Source organism: Diorhabda sublineata, chromosome 9 (genome assembly GCF_026230105.1).
Source record: "Diorhabda sublineata isolate icDioSubl1.1 chromosome 9, icDioSubl1.1, whole genome shotgun sequence".
NCBI classification, from domain to species: Eukaryota; Metazoa; Arthropoda; class Insecta; order Coleoptera; family Chrysomelidae; genus Diorhabda; species Diorhabda sublineata.
The window spans coordinates 7,720,292-7,743,380 of record NC_079482.1 but is presented as its reverse complement, the minus strand read 5'-3'; the positions used below and the strand labels follow the sequence as shown (position 1 = coordinate 7,743,380).

Here is a 23,089-nt window from a genome sequence, read left to right as displayed (position 1 = left end):
TTGGTTTGATGATTAGGTCCACAAAAGTAACTATTAATAGGGGTGTCATTTCAACTTCTTTCTGTCATAAATCGCATAGTCGAGCTATAAAATTACCAAATGACTCTTGAAAGATTTTCACAGTTTCAATTCGAGTTAAAATGACTATTACTGTGACTATACCAATATAGTTCTGATACCTCCAACATGTATATGTACCAATTCAAATGGACGATTTTAGTCTAAGTTTTGATGTTTAGATACTTTTACTGTTGTTAGGTTATTACTCCGTTTTTAAAATGATACGGGGGTGGTTCAAATATAAACAGGAATTTTACCACTTTTTGAAAAGGCCGAGAAGTGGTGGCAAACGTGCCTCATGCGCGGCGCTCCAGAACAAGTGTTACCGATGAAAACATCAATGTTGTAGAAAAACTCATTTTGGAAAATTCACGCAGTACAGTACACGATATGGCCGAAGAATTGGGCATCAGCGTAGGTAATATTGAATAAAAAAATTAATGAACGGCTCGGCTCGGCTTCCACAAAATTTCAGTCAAAAGGGTGCCAAGTCATCTGAATTTTGATCAGAAATTCACGCGCTAGAAAGTTTGCATCCGTTTTCTGCAACGGGTATGAAGAGGAAAGAAAAGATTTATTGAATCTAAAGATGCAAACATATGAAAGTATTTTCTTCTATACAAGTCATACTCACAGTTTCTTCTTCAATATGTAGATTTTATTGTAGAAATTGAACGCTGCATTATGTATTCCTTGAAGATTTCATTAATGGTTTAATTTGTGGAAATATATCTTATAGGTATTGAATCGGGGCTCTATCTATGCTTTTTGATAATATGATGACCTTTTTTATTAAAAAACGGTTGCACTTCATTCAAACAAATACAAACAGTACAAGCCGAGTTATTTACCAGTTGTCTGGATGACTAAATCTCTAAAATTAATAATTTCATAATTTGAGGCAATCATGGAAAATATATCATTAATGAATTAGTCAAATATGAGATAATTTAATTATATTATTTTCAGGTTGAGTAGCGAAAGTTTGAAGACTGGATGGAGAAAGTGAAATTTTAAGTGAAATTGATACTATTAAGTAGGTCGGGTGTATGAAGGGTTGCCAACAAATTCGGTTCCCCACAACTGCTATCTATATTGAATATACTTTTGCGAAATACCACGAAGTGTACATACAAGGTGTCCAAAGGTAATGTTGAAAGAATGGCATCAATTTAGGGGACAGATATTGCGCCGTTAGTTGACACAAAATAAATACTAACTAATTGTATATTGCACTAGAAAAATAGAAATATAACATTTTCTAAATAAAAATTAAAAACTACTTAAATGTATTAATCAACTATATTCCCGCCAAAGAGTTTTTTCTCGCTGGAAATAATGTTGGCGGGAGAGGGATTATGGGTGAGAAATTAGGTATAAAACAGGTTATTCAAGTTTTTATATTTTAGTTTATCTTCAGTCTCTGAAGACGAAAACTTGATTATCGTAACGCGCGTCAGAGAGTGTAATTGTGAGTATTGGTGTAGAGGTGGTGTGAATAGTGTAATGATTAATCAACTATTTGTTAACAAGAAAATTATTTTGAGGTTACTCACTTTTGGTGATCTGAATAATGCCACTTTTCCTAAATTCTCACTTGCCTTTCGGCTACTAAGATAACCATAAACGGTACCACACTCTCTCATTTGATAAAAATAATTCGAACCAAATAAATTGATATTTCATATTCAATTTGATTTATTTTTACACTGACGAGCCCATGTTGGCCAGTCAATGTTTACGGAAAAATAATAACAGTATGGGTACCTCCTGAATAATTGCACATCTAGTGTCAAAACATAGAACTACGATCTGGGTCTATTATTATTAAATAAATTGAAAAATCATATACTCTTCGAACTCCTTGTATCTATACTTAACGACCAATAAAAATATAATATTTCAATATTTAAACTGAACTGTTTTACTAGAGAAAACACAAACAGATATCGAAATACTAACCCAAGCACTGTCTATCTTTTATAGTTAATAAATAATTAAGAGTTTATTTATTTATTTACACCACTCCATAACACATCATCCTTTCCGATACTCAAACAGCCGTTAGAGCTCTAGGCACCGATATCATAAAATCCAAGCTCATTTGTGATTGCTTAGAAATACGAGTTTGACAAGAAAAATAAAATTAACCTACAATGGATTTCGGGACACACCTGAACGAAGGGAAATAAAATAGCTGACAAGATCACTAAAGCGGGGGAAGTCAAGCCCTTTATGGGACCCGAACCCTTCTGTGGTATCAGCTACAGAGTAATGTAAAAAGCAGAAGAAAAGAAGGTAGATAGGAACAAAATCAAAAAAACTCTACTGGGAAACTATAACCAGAGTAGGTCAGCTGAATGTATCAACTTAAGTAAGAATAAACCATGAATACTAACAGAAGTTTTATCGGGGCATTGCCGCCTCAACAAACACCTGAAGACGCTAGACCTAGCAGATAATGTTGCGTGCAAATTTTGTTCCACAGAGAACGAAACCTTTATCCACATTTTTTCGAAGTATAAAACACTAAGGAACTACAGAGTACTACACCTGGGAACTTTTGAAATAGAAGACGAAGATCTCTGGCAATTGACGCCATCCCATATTCTAGACTTTTTAGAAGGAGTGGTTTTAATGGATCAGCTGTAAACACTGGGTTTCTCCAGTATCGCAGCCAGAATGGGACAATTCATTAATGTGGAATAGTACATATACAAAAATATACGAAAAAATAAGTATAGCAGTTAAAGGTAATTCCATGATTACTATAAAAAATACAAATAATGAGAAAATTATAAATTTTCTTTCTTATACTAGAAACAGTCCTGTAAATAATAATTACACTGGTTCCTTCAACTGGAAAATAGAATCAACTGAGTGGCAACCTGAGGAGTATGTATTCTTAGAAGATCTAACAATTTTGGAAAGTCAATTTTATGAATGTCACAATTTTGTGAAGGAATATCAACGAAGATCACATACATTTAGTCTCCTAGTCGCTAGATTGTTTAAATTCAAATGTTCTAACAGTATGTTTTGAAGTGTTCTTTGAGGTGGATTTACCATATTGTCAAACTTGAACCACTTATATTTAACATATTTTCTTTGAATAATGTTTATATTGCTTATACGTATTTAATAACTTTAATATATGAGAAGCATATTTTAGTTTTGGAAGAACGAATGGATCAAAAAGTAAAGATATTCTCAGTACAAAACCAAGGTTTCTAAAGGCTTCACCAATGATAATATTAATATCTATAATTAACAAAGTTTTATCCACTCCCAAATGGGGTTTTCTAGAGAAAGGTAACGTATTACATTTTGAAATGTTAAGAGAAGGTGCATTTTTATCCCAGCACTTACAAATTGTATCTATATCAGATTGAAGTAAGCGAAAATCATCAATATTTAATATCAATGATAGTACATTATAATATGATCTCAAGACAATGTCATTAAACAACATTAAAAATAATAACGGCCCAATAACTGAATCTTGAGGTACTCCAGAAGTTGCGTAACTTTCTATGGAGTCAAAACTACGATAAGTAGTCCGTGCAGAATTACATAAAGAAATCGGTAAATAAATCAATCACACCAATGGTGGATAGCCTAGTGAGCAGATTACCATGCGTTAAAAGGCTTCATAAAAAGCTGATTCACCAGGATAACAATCATACTGTTGACTACATATGGATGGTTTCATGTGTTGAAAAACATCTTAGACAAGTTAGATATAATTGTTACTATTATAAATAACAGACGTACATCCTTTTTAAAAATGTTGTTGCGACTTCTCTACTACTAGGGTTTGGATTCGAATTTTCTTTATATTTAGTTAACTAATTTCGGTTTTAGCTTGTTAGATAAGGGCACATTCATTAATTATTAAACTTCAGAATTAGTAAACTGTTGCTGTAGTCAAGATGGTTGTTGATGAGAAACATTGGTATAAATTACAAAATTACATAATATAGAAATTTACGAGCGATGAGCTGGTAATGATAAGTACGTAATATTAATTGTATAATATCTGAATTGTTAAAATGATTTTTCTAAATATAAATTTACTAATGAAAACGCACTTTTGTTTGATTCTAATGAAATTAACGGCTTAGGATAAATGGAATTTTCAGATAGGATAGTAATATACAGTTATCAAACTGTATATTACAGTTGTTAGTAACATGCAATAATTTAAACATATATTCTGATTCACTTAACGGAACACACATCAAACAAAAAAGGACCAACACCTCCCGCTAAAATACAAACCTCACAAAAACACTCCGCACGTACATCATATTGACTTTCATGCAAAAAACATGACATACATCAAAATGTATACATGCAAAAAGCTCACCGTTTTCCGTCGTTGAACAGTTTGTAGCGGAACCGGAAATACTTCTAGCATTATTCTGTCTTCGTCTACGGACCATCATTTTTCTGAAAACTGTACCACTGAAAGGCTCGATTTCACAGAGTTCTATGGAATTATTTTCTTCTCTTGAATCTTGCACCTGAAATTCGAGAGAAAAGCGGTGAAGGAAACTCTGAGATTATTTCCTGAAACTTGTTCGAGGATATATATTGTAAATTTGTTAGACAATTTCGGATTTTTATTACAGAAAAACTACTGAAATTAATGTAGTATGAAACAAGAAATATAAACAGTTACATGCCTTTTCAATAGCTATTTAGTAATAGTGGTAATTGTCATAAACTACTCTTCTAGTTTTAATTTTTATCAGACTCTCCTCCAATCAAATAAAGATTGCCCTTATTTTGTTATATATAATTTTTTCAAAATTCTAAGACACTTCATGAGCTGCAGTAATTCCTGTAACATCTTTAGTATCAACAAATTTTATTAAAATATAAATATAATATTATAATTCAAAATATGACTAAAGAATTCAGTGTAGTATTTTTTTGTTGTAACAAAATAGAAAGATAACCTAAAATATGAATTAGTTTCATTTAAAGATCTATCTATAGGCATAAATTCATGACAAAACTTTCTCCCTTTTAGAGCATCTTTTATTTTCAGAAAAAAACTATAAATAAGGTAAAATATGAAGGGATCTATTCCAATACTGCCTTGCAAAATTCGAAATGCACACTTTTTGTACGTCTTTATCTATTTTTGAGATCTTCACAATAAATATAGTATCACCAGAGAGAGATTTCACAGATTTTATAAGCTTCTTTGGAATGTAAATACGTAGCTCAAGTTTCATATTTCTCGACAGAGACTGCAAGCACAATATTTATGTTACTAAATGAGTTATAATAGCAGACTAATAAGATGAAACATGTCCATCCTTGTGTCTACTTATTGTAACACATGAGGATCTGAGTAGAACGAGATACATATTAAGTAATTCATTATAACAGGCTAATTTTAATTCATTACTGTACTGTTATCATTTTCTGGCCCAATGAATCAAAGCGCCATACTTCATCAATTACTCTTTCCAGAAAATAAAAAAAATTGTTTTAATTGTTTGGTCGCTGTTTCATAATAACTTATTTTACGATAACAAAGAATTTTACAATATCCATGATTGTATTTCTTCTATCATTATCAAAATTTTCTCTATTTTCAAAGCAAACAAACTTTACAAAGCAACCGTATAATCAAACATTCCAAACAACCGACATGACATACCTAGGTACCCAGAAATCAGTGCTACCAGTTAACTCGTAATATAATCATCCTTCGAAACAACTGTATATAAGTGTGTCATTATAATAATAATGAATAATAGTAAGTCTTAGATATCATTTTTGCCATATTTTCCTTATTCGTTTACATTTATATAAATACTTGGAAACAATTCTAGTAATTCCGCGACTCTGATGATTACAGCCGGCAGATACGCCCGCTCACTCATCCATCCGAGGGAAGTCAATAAACAAGTTTGTTCCAGGAATCAACGCGCACTTAAAATATCAAATTATCTCTAAAGAATGATATATATAATTTATCTGAAAATATCTGTATTCGCAAAATATTACTAGTAATGCAGGACTAGGGAAACAAAAACAAAGAGTAGAAAACTGTATCTCAATTAGACGAAGGTCAGCATAAGTCAAACAACCCTCTCGAAAAATCGGCATGAGTCCGGCAACTCTCGTAAGTCTGGCAACGCTGTCGTTCATGCTTCAGACAGTTGTGCCTGTGTCATAATAACAAGTGCTCGTGGAGTAGACGCGTTTTCAGATTGAATAACCGATACAAGTTCAAGCTTCAAGAAATATTTTTTTTATATGTGTATGTTTATCGGATTTCAACAATAATTTTCAAATTCGTTTCTCACTAATCGTTTAACAGTGTGGAAGACATACCAGAAATTCTTAAAAACGGGCTCTGTTGCCGATGCGCCACGTTCTGGATGACCGGTATCTGTAACAACTAATATGGAACCAGTGGCGCTGGTAACCGGTACGTTCAATCGGCATAATTGCGTGTACTGTGGCGACCACTTTCTTGAGGGTCACTTGACGGGTCAAAGTTATCTGGAAACGCTTGAAGATTTAAGTGGGCAAATGGATAACGATCCAGTATTCGCGAACATCCGTCATTTCATACATAATGGAGCTTCGCCGCACTATGCATTATGGCCCGCATGGTCATGTGACCCTGTTTATTCCTGTAGGGCCTTCTTAAGGACCGCGTTTTTGCTAGAGGACCATGCACCCTTCCCGACCTGTGGACTACAATTGAAGACGAATTTAAAACTCATCGCGGTCATCTTGACATGCTTCCATTGATGCATTGATGCATAAAATTGAACACTTACAGTCACCCTTTTTCGAATCCCTTTTGTAATTTATTTTAATTCATTTTGACGCTGCATTTTTTTATCTTAATGCAAATTTGCTGCCTGACTTATACCGACCTCTAACTTAATGTTACACACGAATACGCTGGTCGTTAGAGTAATATGGTATTTTACACAAGAAGAGAATATTGAATTCTATAACCAAAATTTCAAGTAATACAAGAAGAGTTTCTGAATAAAGTAAATACTTACATCACCCTGAGTAGCTTCCTCTGAATTATCTGAGTTATCCTCTTGGTGCACTGAGTACCTGCTTGGTAAATGATTTTGCACTCGTCCTTCAATCAGTGATTGAGTTCTTAAAACAGGAGTCGGTTTAGACATTTTCGTATAGGGGACATGACTTTCGAAGCTTACACGCTTTTCGATATAATTTCGTTCGAATTTTCGAGCGGTTTCGGGCGTCAAAATACCTAAAATTGAAAGAAAAATTATACAAAATCCAGATACTAGTATTACGTAAATTTTAGTTGGAATGATATTAACAGATAAGTGGATATTAAACCCAGAACCTCTCGATTAAAATCAAATCAAATATCTTACGTCTGATTTGTTGACAAAGACCCACTACTATTTATGATAGTTTATATAGTGGTTTATAGAAATATTTTTATTTTATTCATAGTTTCTAGTTGAGTCCTAAGATATCTTTAAGGATTCTATTATATTTGTACATGATTCGTGTCGTCCATTTTCATTTGTTTATTTCCATTCTTAATTGGTCAAATGGAAATCAATTTTTAATGCCTAGTAAGAATCATTTTGCATTCATCTCCGATGTTCCACTCTTCAAATTACAAATACAAACATTAACAAAAATTGATATTTACCTTTAGATTTAGGACTTCCATCCTCTTTGGAGCTCCCATCCTCACTACTACCTTCATTACTTCGTCTCATAGGCGATCTTCGTCGCTCAATATCCAGCCTACCATCCGAAAGTTTGCTTAAAGGATTCATCCTCGAATGTCTCAGGTTATCTACATCTGTAGAGTTAACACTTTGAGTTATGGGAGAAATACCCCTGTATTGGCTTGATGAACTTTGGTCATCGTAAATGTCTTCAGACTGAGTTCTCCTTGGTGATCTTCGTCTGTATGTTGGTGATGGAGCTTCTTGAAGGGGTACTTCTTGATTCTTGGTTTGATGTAAGGCTAAGGATGGGTAGTTGTTAATATCCTGTTTACGTGGGAGACTGTTGTAGGGTCGAAGTTCGGGAGATCCGCGCATTGCACTCCATCTTGGGGTCGGATCTAATAAACAAAAATATGTTGTAAAAAAGAAAAGAATAATAAGAAATGTCACTTTTGAAAAACTGGGCTTATATTTCATATGAAAATTGGTATTTATGGAAATATTATTTGAAATCTCTACGAGTGTATGAAACCAAAATAATTTTTTTTATATTTATATTATTAGCAGCAAGTTTGAAACATACGTAAAAAAAGCAATTTTCCAGTTTTGTTTTCAGAATTTCATACTTGAAAATTGTCGTGTGACAAACAAAAAATGAGTTTGCCATTATACAAAATACACCTTTGACAACGTCTGTAAGCTTCAGAATGTCATTAAATGGGCCCCACGTCTACAAAATGTGCCCCTGGTAGAGTTTATTTCATGTGAGGAAACCGAAAAAAGCCCGCAGGCATCGATGGATAATCAATAACAGCTATACCAAGCTGAGCCAAGAATTGGTGCATGCGAATTGCAGAGTGAGCAGGTAAGTTATTGTGCAGTGAAACCCACTGCAACAGTTTCAAAACTTCCTCGGAAAATCAGAAACGAATTTATCATGAATGATTGCATTGTGATTGATAAAGTTCTCAGGAAGGATGTGTCCTGATCACCTGATATTTTTGCATACGATGTTCGGAACTCGCTTATTAATATATGGTTGGCTTCTGTTCCGTACACTTTCATAAGTTACATTTGTAACACACTTTAATGTTCATTTGCTGCTTCATTGTATGGTGACACTACTTCTCACGCTGACTACGTTCGACTATTCGTACCCGTTGAGATATCGGATCATTAAAAAAACTTCTTAGAAACTTTCGTATATTAATAGGATGGTGGTAGGTCTATTGAATTGATTTACTAAATAATCTACCTCATGAAAGTTAACGATTACTGTGCTTATGTCAAAAATTATATACTGCTTTAATGACCAAATGTGATTTGAAATATCTGTCAATCTATGTCTTCTGCAGGAGGAGTTAATATAACTTCTGACATGATTGAGGTAGGCTAGGTGGCATTTAGCGTCTTTTGGATGATCAAGAGTTACCACCGCAGCATAAGATTGTTTTCCAATTGGATCATGAAAGAGCGCTAAATAAATGCTTCTGGTATTTAGTTTTCAGCTAAAACAAAACTACTAAGGGCAAAATTATATTTACGATAACTTTTGAGAAGACTTACATGAATATAAATTCATACACGTGCTCGATTTATATGAGTTAATGAATATGTGAATTGACAAGTTGAGTAGAAATTCTTGTAATTCTGAGTTTGTTTTCCCAATATTCGAAAAGTAGTATAGGAATTTCATCTGTTCAGATATGGCGATCAACTGTTTGGAGTGGTATTTATTTTAATTGACCTATACAATTATTAATGCTGCTATTGGACCTACTTTCCTTTAAGTAGGTGATAATTTTGAGCAACTTCGTGTTCTAAGACGCTTTGAACGTCATGGTATCCCATATTTAAAATTGAATTGGAAGCATGCAATTTATTTGGTTGAAACTGATGATGATGTTGAGAAAAGAATACTCGTTTATGTCAAATTATTTTGTTATTTTATTCTGTGAATTTATTCTGTAAAATAACTTATATAAAATAGGGATTAAATGTATAATATATGAGCACTTGATCGTATTATGTTATGATATATACTTAACTTTTTAAAGCCGTTTATCTCATTAGTAGTATCGCGAATAATACGAGGATGGTTCCAGAAGCACCTGGCCTAACCCAGATATTGTGGTAGTTGCTTGTAGTAAAATATTGTGTAACAGTGTGTAAAGAGGCCATACGACTTGAGAAGACCAGCATCGCAGTGGTCAACCAAATGAGGTGACGTCTCCAGAAATTTTGAAGAAAATCCATAAAGTGGTACTGGATGATTGCCGACCGAGAGTGCGTGAGCTAGTAGACAGTAGGTATTTCACAAAGTGCGATATATCACATATTAACTGAAAATTTGGACATGAGAAAGATGGATTTGCTCACAATGGAACAAAAATATGTGATAATGTTCATTTACTATTTTGAATAAGGAAAAACTGCGAGTATTAAGCTAACTCATTGCAACGTTTGAGCGAAGAAGTCAAGCAAAAAATGGCCGAATTTGGCTAAGAAGAAAGTGTTGCTTCGTCAAGACAATGCACCAGCTCACACATCCGTTATTGCAGTGGCCAAAATTAATAAATTAAAGTTTTAATTGCTACCGCATACACCTTATTCGCCAGATTTAGCCTCTTAGACTTGAAAAAACTGCTCGGTAGTCAAATATCTTCCGACAATGTCGGTATCAGTGATGTCGGTAGTTGAGGAGCATGACGATTATAAATAGTGTATCTTATTGTCTAGTCTGACATCATTTAAATGAAGAGTTACAAAATGGGCAATAGAGATTTAACAGAAATAAGGTAGAATTTTTGGTATGCACTATTGAAAATGTCAGAAACACCCTATGATTTATTGGACACCAGAGAATATGAATTCTTAATGAAATCCAATTCAATTTTCTTTATGCCAAGAAGATTGCAAGGTGTTATGATAAGTTGAGAGGATAGCTTTGTATTGTATTTCCATATGAAACCTTTGATTGTCTGAAAGGACTTAAATTCCTATATTCCTGTCAGTGACGAAAAATTTATAATTTTTAAACGTCATTTTGTGGCATTGTTATTAAAATATTCAGAAGCTCCCAAAGTTTCCAGTATCTATTTCGTTATTATGGAAAGTGTTTTAGAATTAACATTTTTGAAATTCTGGAAGAACTTTTCATTCATCTCTATGTGGCCTAAAGTTAAACTGTTTTATATTCAATGGAGTGGAAGGATTTTAGTATAAAAAATTCAATAATCACAGAAAATACTATATTAAAAAGTAATAGAAACGTGTATACAATATTTATTTAATCAAATGATATTGGTGCAGTAGCTTAATTTTCGATGGCAGAAGCTGCTATATAAGAAACACAAACGTCAAAATTCATATTTGGTATCTAACCAATTGAAATGGCGGATTGTACGGTTAAACGGATTATGTTGATCGAACTGTTTATCAAACTAATACATCATTCAAATCTATTGCAATAAAAAATAGAAACCTTTATAATATGAATTTGTAATCAGCTAAATAAATAAAAACTACTCATTTGTGTCAATAACTATGTTGAATTTCTATAAATATACCATGTTAATAAGACGGATTGAACAAATACAACTAAAAGCATATACTTGGAATATCTACAGAATTTAGATCATTTTCGAATGTTCCTCTAACATTTAATTTATTTAGATGTTTGTTATTAATTAAAGCTTGTTTACTAACAGAGTCAAGTTACCGTATCATATCTATTTTGAAGAATTTGGAAGTAGTTACAATTATAATTCCTTGAATAAATATTCTTGGTCTTAGTTGTACAGTTATAGAAATTATTTCAAACATTTCAATGTTATTTTAATCAAAATTAAAGAGTGGAAAAATGGATAAAGTGAGAATGAAAACTAAAATCCTAATACTTTGACGCTTGAAAGGGCACAAAGAGTGCTTGACGAGAAGAAGAAGAAAAAGAAGAAGAAGAATTTTTATTTACTTATGTATAATCAATTTCAAGTAGCAGGATAACGTTGAGTTGCGAGTGAAAAATAATAGATTATTTTCTATTTTCCGAATAATATTTCTTTTGATTATATAATGAGTTTTCACTCTTCACACAATGACAAAAACTGCCTCCAAACGCACATCTACGTTTTCAGTGTATTCAGAGGCATTTAAGATATAGGTGCTCCGCTTATTTCTGAATATGGAGCTATTGCAAGCGATATATTGTCATTTTAAGACGTTTTCTGATCTTCTTATTAAATTCAAAAGGTGGTTACTGTGGCGAGACACATTGTTGAAACCATAGAGAAACTCAAATACATATATGATTAGACCACCAATGCCAAGCGTATAATCTCTTATTTATGTTGTCTATAAAACTACAATGGATCAATAGATTTATGGTAATTGAAACAATATTGATACAATTTTTATTTTCATTAAAAGTTTGATTATAAAGAATCTCCATGTGACATTAGACGATTTTTACCAATTGTTATAACCGCTGGCAGTGAAATATTAAATATTACATCGTAAATGAGTTGATTTGAACGTTGTACTGCATGCTGTTTGTAAACGCAATTTATTCACAATTAAATGCTTTAAGAAATTCCTGTATATGAACATACTTGCAGAAAAGAAATGCTCTCTACACTCTTTACACTAAGTGACTATTCAAAGTTACAATTCAGTATTCATTTCTCGCACTATTTCATCCCCACAGATCTTAGACTAATCCACTTGAAACTTTATTCCAACATTTTATAACATATTTAAATATACTTTCAGGTATAAGCGTATAACTGAAATTCCCCTACGGACTCGCATTTTACATCACCGAGTCGAGTTTAAGAACCGTCAAAAAGTTTGATTCATACGTTAAATTTGAAGCACCATTTTTTGCTTCGTTAGAATCAATATAAAATTATTACAGTATTCATATGTAGCTAAATTACATCTGTTTATACATTATACAATGCGGTTCACATGTATAGAAAAATTCAATTTTAGCGTTATTATGTACTATGAAAAATAGCCATTATGAAAATATTATCCCCCTCCAGCACCCCTTTGAATTATAAACACCACCTTGAAAATTTTAAATAAGAAAGGGGTTATGTGGCACCTTTTTTTTAGTTTTCTGTTGTCCCTAACTCTACGTAAAATGTGTAATATTTGGAATGTACTTTTCAATATACAATTGAATTAAATGTTCAGAATGACCACTTCTTGACAATAATCGGGGTGATTTTGGAATTCTCGTACATTTTGTATGACCTTAGGGCTTAATTTGTTAATTTATTCCGTTATCATAACTTTTAAATCAGTAATATTGTCTAGTGCCTTAAAATATACTCCGTCTTGTTGGTAGTAAATAGATCGATCATTGGGATGATGAACATCAGGAAAAAATCTTTGTAATGTAGACACGCAAAAAATCTGGATAAACCTCACCAACAACTGTCCCCTCAAAAAAATAAGTGCGAATAATTTTATCGTTAATGGTACAGCTAATTGTTTTAGGATATTGAGTGTGTGCTCCCTACATCCAGTGAGGATTTTCTCTGTCGTTCTGTTTAAATGAAACGTCGCTTAATCAGAAAAAACTATTTTGTGTTAATCGGCGTTCATTCTGTCCATAATCCATTCACAGAATTTTCGCCTTCTATCAAGATCATCAGAACTCTCAAAATAAATGATTTATTTACATCTTTGTCGACGGCAACTTCTCGAGTTGTCTTATGCGGATGTTCCTCAGTCTCTAGAAGTACATCTAACTGTACACTACGAAACGTGTTGACGAGGGTATTTACTGTTAAAAATTGCACAAACCTAATTTTGAGTTTTTGTTTTATTAACACAAAAAATGTCTATTCTTTGATTCTCGGACAAATGAACCATAATTAAATTTAATACGCGCACATAATTATACTGACGTATTTAGTAGCTTTAATTACTTAAATAACAGCAGCATACTAGATTCAAATCAATTATTTATTTGGCTTTTTGACTAATAAATTAGTATAATCGCAGATTTGATGTTTAGCGGAACAGATACAAAAGTACCTGATTATTTTTAAAGTATATTTTGATAGATCAGACAATATTGATGATTTAAAATTTAGGATAACCCTTGGGGTCATACAAAATATTGTACCAATATTCCAAAATCGCCCCGTTTATTGTCAAGAAGTAAATGATCGTCATTTTGAACATTTAATTTAATTGAACATTGGAAAATACGTTCTAAATATTATGCAACATCATTATCTTCATTCTACGTAAAGTTTTGTGCTAGAGACATTATCTCTTTCCAAAAAGGTGCCATACGACCCCTTTCCTTATTTAAAATTTTCGGGGGAATGCTTAGAATTCAGAGGGGGTGCTGGAGCTGGATAATATTTTCATACCGTAAATTGTCAGTTTAAGAATAAAATTCGAACTGTTTCAGGTTTTTTTTAGATGGTACATAATAACGCTAAAATTTAATTTACTCCATGAATATGGACAGCATTTTGTATTGAGAACAAGACATTAAAATTGTTATTGCGTGAGAAGTCTTATTAATCGAATATTGACCAATATTTATAATTTATGTGGTTGAAGTATTGATGTAGCTAGATGATTCGTTTTTGACTAATTGGACTCTTCCATTAATTGACATTTGTCGATCAATATCGTTACTCAAATACCAAGAGACATTAACAATCAAACTAATGGAGTTAACGTAAAAGAAAACACTCTTAATTTCCTTATTCAGCTTAGACTTCAGAATTTTCATTCTCGTAATGGATATTTTATTTTGTTCTCATTTACTAAATACTTTTTCAAGCTCATCGTTTTTGCTACAACCAAGCTCTAAATATCCCCTAATCATTTTGGTGATTGTAATATCGAAGATAGAAATTATGGTTAACCATACCAATATTATCCAGTTGCTATGTTTGACTAGATCTCCCAGGCTTTGTAAGTTATAGGATGTCAAGGGGTCACACTCTCAAGAAAAAATATTTCGTATTCATTTTCTTAACTACTAACGATTTTTAAGTTGTACATTTGCGATACGGTGGTGGGTAAGAACTTCTTAATCCTGTTTCGTTTACTCAAAGTCTGCGTGGCACGGATAACTTCTCAATTCGATCCAAATTTCTCACTTTCCCAAGTATGGAAACACAAAGAAGTCGCAAAATGCGAAATGAGGGGAGGTACCAGCAGTTCTTAGACTTATATTACCATTCTGTGGTGATAACGGAAGTGTGAGATGATGCGTTTTTATTGTAGTAGAATAACACTTTTTCTTAACCAAATACGGGTATTTTTTCCTCAATTATCGGTGTAGATCGATGTAATTGTGAATTCAGTAAAACGGTAAAACCTTTCTACTCGATAGTCTTCACTCTCTGGAACGTCCACTATTTCGACTGTTCCTTTGTCTCTTATGTGAACCAATAGGTCCATGGAGAATCTAACCCACACGATCTTTTAAAATGACTACTACCTCAGCTCTCTCAAGCAGCTTTAATCAGTTGTCTGTTAACAAGATAACAGGTCACGTTTTTTCTTAATGGAAGCCGTTTTCTGGTACCTAAGCGTGGCTCATCACGTTGAAACGTGGTCGCACATTGGCTCTTTGATTGTGTGATTTTCCTCTAAAACAAAAAGAATAGGATCTGGTACGACTGAAATTTTGACAGTATAGTCGTCTACAAGGACGGATGGAATATACGATGGAAAATTGGTCCTGCGAGATTGATGTCTTTCTTCAGGGAGTTTAAATACTTATAGGACTGCCCTTGTAAATAATTCAATAAAATCAAAACTTAACCTCCAGATAATTTACATTTTTAGTAGTGTCAGTACTATTAGCTACGACTAATTTGGATAATCTCATTATATGTGTTGAAAGAATTTTGTGATTTGATTTTCGAAAAATCGGATTTACAGGAAGTACAACGTAATTGTTGAAAAATTTCATAAAAGAATTTAGCTCGTTTATTAATAAAGTATTGATTAACTCACTTGATATTGTCCACGATCTCCGTATAGTCCTTTTTATAATATCAGCCGTGGGTAAACAGACTCGGTTTTCACGCCGCTTATTTGGCCTCTTCACGAACTCATTCATCCATTCTCCGCTTGCTGCTTGAATCTCCCTGAAAATAGATAAGTAAATCAGAAATGCGGAAGCTCATTTCATTTATTCTGTGAAGAAGTCTGCAAATATAGGATTTCTTAAATGAAAATATCAAAAAGTTGGGATAAACCTTTGGTTCTATTTGTTATTTGCACAATTTTTGATTCTCAAACATCAAAGATTGTTGTTAGAGTAGCAACATTTGAAAATATTTCAAGAAAATTTGAAGTTCACAATTATAACCATATTATTGTTGGAAAAAATAACTCCAAATAAAGATAAATGTTTTGTTGAATTTTGGTGATTCTGTGTTATTAAATAGAATAATTCGGGTCATAGTACAAACCGATTTACTTTTAAAGGAATTAATGTCCTATTAAAACTAAAACATCAAATAATGAGTATGCAATTACAAATCACTTAGTTACGTATCTCGGATAAAAAAATATCAGTCTGCTTCGTATTTGACGACTGTCGAGACATCTAGCTAAACTATCTCAAATAAATCAGTATCTTCAATGTTGAAAAGTCGACAGATATTTACCCAGAAAATGGAAATGAGAATAAAGAGAAGAAGTAAAAAACTAGCAATTAAATAAAAGAGCATTGATATATTGGTCGACTACGTAATGGAATGGATAATGGCTAAAGGTAAAAACAAGGAAAACAAATGGAAGGATGTAGTGAGGATGGCATCATGGAATATCAGGACAATGCTGGCAATGAAAAAAATGGAAGAAATTGCAAAAGAAATCTTGGAATACAAAATAGACATATTGGCACTCCAAGAAATACGATAGAAGGGAAAAGGACAAATAAATAAGGAGAAATATACTCTATTTTATGGAGGGGAAGATAAACAAGGGGAAAATGGTACAGGTTTTATGATCAGTAAAAGAATGGAAAGAAAGTTAGAAGTGGGAGAATATCAAAGCTAAGCATAAAAAATAGTATAGCAAAAATAACAATAATTAATATTTACGCACCAACAGAAGAAGCAAAAAACGAAGTCAAAGATGAATTCTATCAAAACCTGGTTAAGGTATGCGAGGACGTCACAAGATATGATACATAATTATTGGAGATATGGATGCAAAAATAGAAAAAGACTATTCATTAGTGTTGCAGAGCGAATATGCAGTCTAGCCGAGGAATTCCACATGTATATTAGTAGCACTAGCTTTAAACTTAAGACAGAACATAAAATTACGTGGATTGTGCCAGGTAGTACCAAGGGAATCCAAATAGATCACGTATTAACATCAAAAAGGAGATAAAAAGGAGATCAAAAATAGTACAAGATGTAAGATCATACAGAGGAACAGGTGTTGAGACTGATCATCACTTAGTAATAATCAAAATTAAATTAAGAATGATATATATAGTGAACAAGGCGATAGAAAGCAGAAAATGGAATGTGCAGAAACTGAAAACGAGGGAGGAAGAATACGAAAAAGAAATAGAAAAGCAACTACAAAAGTGTAAATAAAAAGATACTATTGATGAGCAATGGAAAGAGATTAAGAAAAGTGTTATAAATGCAACGCAGAAAGTCATTGGTACAAAATATATTAGAAAAAATACCGATTGGTTTGACACGGAATGTACAATAAAAATTAAAGAGAAAAAAGAAGCTAGGTTGAAATGGCTAAGAACTATGAAACAAGAGGGCACCAAGTTAATAAAGACAAAGAGAATAAAATGACTAAATGATAGTATGGGCAACTTAGAAAATGACAATAAAAATAATGTAAAATCATATTAACATATAAAGAAACAAAATAGAAAACGAAATACAACAAATATTAATGAAACTGAATGGAGTGAATATATCAAAGAATTATAATCGGAAGAAGACAGTGAATACGAAGAAGATGATATAAGTGACAATGGTACATATTAGAGAATGAAGCCGACGGAAGCAGAATATAATGACAACATAGACAAATTGAGAACGCAATAAAATAGGAGGACCAGACGAAATAGTAAATGAACTAATAAAATATGGAGGAAATAAACTAAGGTACAAGATATTCAAGATCATACAAAGAGTATGGAAAACAGAAGCAATGCCAAGAGAGTAGTCTACTGGATTGATTATACCAATACTGAAGAGAGGAAATCTCAACATATCTAGTAATTATAGAAGTATTAGTTTCCTTAATACTAACAGCATTATGGAAGGAAAGAGCACAAGGAAAATCACAGAATGGAGACCGAGCGAGAAAAGATGAAGACATGAAAAAGCTTCACTGTATGCTATTCTTGTTGATGATATGAAATATTTTTCTGTATTCAAAAGAAAATTTATTAGTTAATAGTGAAGAAACGTAGTGAGAAAGCAAAGTGAAGAAAAAAATATAAATAGAGTGACCAGGCCATTGATAAATCATTCTACCGGTATGAAATATCAGTTGCATTCGTGATATAGTTAATATTATGCAACTAGTACGGAACATAACATACTCAATACGAGTGTAAGGAAATGTCAAATCCCAAGCTATAAGTATGAAAATTTTTTAACGTGTTGTATACTATTTATACATTTACGAAAACTTAATTGCCTTATAAATAACCATTATAGATATAATAGCAACTGCTGCTCAATTTGATTTTTTTGATAAAGAAACTGATATACCAGCAGTAGAGGAGTTAAAAATGGTATTTTGGATTAGTTATTATTAGATCTAAGAAAAATCCATGATATGATTAAAATTGATTTATGAAAGTGTAAATTTTGATTGGGGGATTTTTGGTATACTACACACTGTAAGGATATTAAGGAACTAATTGTACGATTAGAAATCTTTTCAAAAACAGTTTGTCTGTTTTTTTCTTTATTGGAAAAATAGACATCTATGAAAAATTATAGAAATATATGTACCATATGTATCCATATGTACCGATTTAATTGTAGAAACTATATTTTCCATTAATCGGTGAAAAATTGTTTTTTTTTTCAATTTTGTGAATTTCAAGTCAATAAGTCAAAATTATGCGTCAATGCTTATATTTGATGTGGTTGTCGATGTTTTTAAAATATATTCAATTGGTAGTCATCAAATTCATTTCTTAAATATGTGTGCCCAATTTTTGGAAGTCACAGTTTTCTGGAAAGTTCTTAGATTTCTTGTGAGATTCATTTAAATTATCTGCATCTAATTAAACAAGCATTTTGTCATAAATAGGAAATAAGAGCATCCAATCTATTTTACAAATTGTAGTATAATGCTTCTAGATATTATTTAGTAATTAGGATTTAGGGATTTTGGAAATTAGGAATTAGTAACCAGTTGAATCGTTTCATCAATCTACGGTCAGTGGGATAATGCGAGATTTATACAATCTCCGACCTCAACTCAATTTAATTTTCTCTTTCTTAAGATTTATAGCAGTATGTTACATGTGACAATACGGAATGTTTGTGTTTACGAGCGTTTACCTTTTCTTAACCTGCAATTTTTGTGATATACGTAAGCTGCAAGACAATTTACACACTGATATTATTAATTTAGTGGATCAACTATTTTTTTAGGTATAGAGGAGTATACAAACTACTGTCCCTTAGAGAGTTGATTAACACATAAGCTAAGTTTATATTTGGTAAGTTTCCTTCTGTAAAAACTTGCGGTCAGTTAATTTCTTTTAAAATAAGTGAGTGGAACGGAAATTAAATAATTACATTTTTAAATATGTAGCAAAAATATGAAGTTTCGTGAAATATAAAGTTAAAGGAACATAATTGTAATATTTATTATTTATTTTAACAATTCTAAACAGTGGGGTGAATTTATAGACACATTGTATCTTACTCACGCAATTTATTCATATATTAACACCAAATACACTAAACTATTCACTAACACTTATTACTAAGCACTTATCTAATTTATTTATTACTTTTCACTATTCCGCTGTGTTCATTATGACGTCAAATTATTTATTGACTGCAGCTGCTAGAGTCTCATTTAAATATTTGATTTAAATATCTAGTTTGCCGCAAACAAATAAAAAGTCTTTCTTGGAAATTGTCTTCATAATAACAGTTAACACATAATGTGAACAGCTTTAAAAAAACAATACATAAAAACTATAATTTAAATAGGAAAATTTTAGCATCGTTTGTGATATTGAAAATGGTTCGTAACGAAATCAACGAAGTAATGGGAGAAAATGTGTTTGAGAAATGGAATCAGAAATATCAACATGACGGTACTGAAAGTGGAAATAGAAACTATAAATCGTTTTTACTCCAGAAGTAAGCAAAATTCCAAAGTCTAAAAAAAGGGAAGTGATACTGATGATTTGTAAAAGCCACAACTTATATGGGCAGGTATTTGAAATCACAAAAAATTTATCATTGAATATCTCCGGAAATATTTATTTTAGCGACTTACTGCTAACGACTTTTTTTGTAGAAAATTCAATTTGCTCAGTTTAGAGTTATCTTTGTCATTCACGAGATAAATACGAAAAAACGCGAACTTCATGGAAAAACCAAATTTAGAGGCCTGTACTACCTCGCCGGTTCGAGTAACGACTTGACCGCAATGGACACTTGTAGAGCATTCAACTATGAAAAAAAATTGTCCATGGTCGAAGCGATGCTGTTAAATGCCCCTCAGCTAAAGAAATTTAAAAAGAAAAAATCAGAGCTTCTGTGTTTTTGTAAGGGGAAATCTCCTCGGTCAAGGACTTAATGTTAAGGGACCAAAAAGGAAGTTTTTTGGGACTTGCAAAAAAATTTCAGTTTCAACTCGTTCGAGCACCTATCTCTTGTGAAATTAAGCGGCGCTATGAATAAAGATGCATTTGCATCTTTGAAATATTTTTTTAATTTTCTCTTTTTTTTTCTATTGAGACCAGTTCTAAGATATTTTCCTATTAAATTAACAAGTTTTTTGTTTCAAAAAACACATAAAATTGTCTAATAATTTCTTTACAATCGTCTAGATATTATTCAAACATGCGTGTACAATCTGAAACAATTTTTATTGATTTTCAAATAACTGTAGATTAAGAATAAGTGAAAATATATAAAGTGTGTACTGCAGATGGCCGTAATTATTAAAAAAACTTTTATTCAAGACTTTTTTGTGAACCTAATAGATACCGAGACATTAGCAACTACTGTTACTTTATGAACAGTGTGTATAGGAGATAAAATAACTGAAAATAAATTAGTATAATCATGTTTTTCCATTTATTGCTTTGAGAATAACAGATAATACAGAAAATGTGATCTCTTCTCTATAATTTCACGTAAAAACCTTTTTTATTTTAATTCAATATTACGAATGGCAATTCGAGATATTTATTTTTAAAACAAAGAAGATTCTCATAAAATTTATTAATTCTGTTTATACGAGCAAACTGTATGCTTTTATGTTGTTTTTTATAATACTCAAAGAAATTTTCGCAATCAATTTTATTAGGACAAAGACCTGGTAGCATTTCTTAATTTAAAAATCATCTGATAACGATTCATACAAATGATTACAAAAATAGTAAACATTACGTCGGACAAAAATGCGTAAATACTTTACTTTGGAATAAAAAAAACAGTGGAGTAGTACTTCCGTTAGCTAATACGAAATTTTAAAGCTTTTGAAAAAATTTTTGAATAGAAATTTGAGAGACTTATATGATTCAGCTAAGGAAATATTTGATGTTCAAGTCTGATAATCAAATTTTGAATCTCAAAAACCATTTACTTGATGAACCATTTGAAAGTAATGACAATTATATGAAAAATATGAGTTTTTGGTGAATTTCAGCATTTATCTGTTGATAGTTACGGTTATGTATAGAATCTTATATTTTTAGTAACCGTGTATTGACTCCACCGATATTTATAATAGGATTTCCCACTTTTGTTTTTCTTTTCTTTCAAGAATAATAACGTCGTGATCTTATTGTTTCGCCTGTACTGATTTATCCGACGGGAATACCGGAAAGTATGTACCGAGCCTAGGAAGAATTATGCCTGAAGTGGTTTATTGAAATTTGATAAACTGATTTTCATGCATACATGCAACAGCACGCGCAAACTTTCGTTTTTTTGAAGAGTTATGGTTCCTTTCACTTTTTTTTTGGAAACTACTCAGTGCGTGTTTAATTAACTGGTTAGAATATGTTAAATTTTAGTAATTAGTGTGTAGTAACTCAAGGAAGAACTGAATAGTGGACAAATTGAGCTAGAACAGAATGTAAAATACGATAACAACATTCCAATGATAAAAAATCTAAAAAATGTGAAAGGAAGTACGAATATCACATATTTTATTAAAGTCAACAAAACTAATACATCTTGTTACAATCAAGGAAATGGGAAGGTTAAATTAAGTTAGGTTGTCAACTTTTACTAACTCAAGCAAGTAAAAGTATTCATGAATTCACACTGGTAATAAAAATGAATGTTTGAAATGAAATTTAGCTCAAACATTAGATGAATCAAGATGACTTTTTACTGTCAAACTATCAACAAATTGGAAGCATCAATTAGTAAGTAGCTGCAGATAGTATAAAATCAAAAATTATCAAAGATTTCCCATACATCAATGTTAAAAGATTTAAAGTAGAGCAAATACACGCTTTAGCAAAAAAGGGTTGAGGCAATATTCTCATTCAAATAATTTTCCTCTTCTCTTTTGTATTTGCTTTCATATACCAATTGAATTCTAATTTATTTATGTTATCATAGCTAGAAAATGGGTAAAAAAGTTTTTTGGCGTAAAATTTCTTTCTAATAATTAGCTGGGTTAAAATTATTTAAAAAAGTGGATAATGTGTGTAATGAAAATAGTTGAATGGTTAATAATACTATAAAATAACCCATACAGTATATGTTAAACGTCCTCTATCAACTCATAGTCTATGTTTTTACATATTACAATCATTTTTTAATAATTTCAAATCAAGTTCCCAGTGTTAACTACAATATAAGCGGACTTTTCAGTAAATTATAGAAAGTAAATGTTCGTACACATTTCTGTATCCATAGTTTTATTATGTGATGTGATTTTGTGATACTACCGGTATTATGGTGGTATTTACATTGTTGTCAGATCTTTCGTTTTTCCGGAAAAATAATGAACTTTGTTATTTCAAACAGATCACCCTATATATTTTGTGCTTCTAGAAATCTTCAGGGAATACTGATTATTTTTAATGTAATATTCTCTACACCTAAATGCCGTAATTT

At 31.7% G+C, this 23,089-nt stretch overlaps 1 protein-coding gene across 5 annotated transcripts in view; it reads right to left on the bottom strand.

The window, feature by feature from the left end:
• The window catches only part of LOC130449104 (uncharacterized), a 294,569-nt gene that overhangs the window by 131,559 nt on the left and 139,921 nt on the right, over window positions 1–23,089 (bottom strand). For 4 of the 5 annotated variants that reach the window (XM_056786776.1, XM_056786780.1, XM_056786777.1 and 1 more), the window contains 4 exons: window positions 15,771–15,904; window positions 7,745–8,167; window positions 7,107–7,327; window positions 4,430–4,586 (listed from right to left, as the gene is read on the bottom strand). In XM_056786776.1, the coding sequence (XP_056642754.1) occupies window positions 4,430–4,586; window positions 7,107–7,327; window positions 7,745–8,167; window positions 15,771–15,904 (935 nt within the window). Of the gene's footprint in view, window positions 1–4,429; window positions 4,587–7,106; window positions 7,328–7,744; window positions 8,168–15,770; window positions 15,905–23,089 lie in introns of those variants that run through there. The other variant, XM_056786779.1, reaches the window with a different exon arrangement.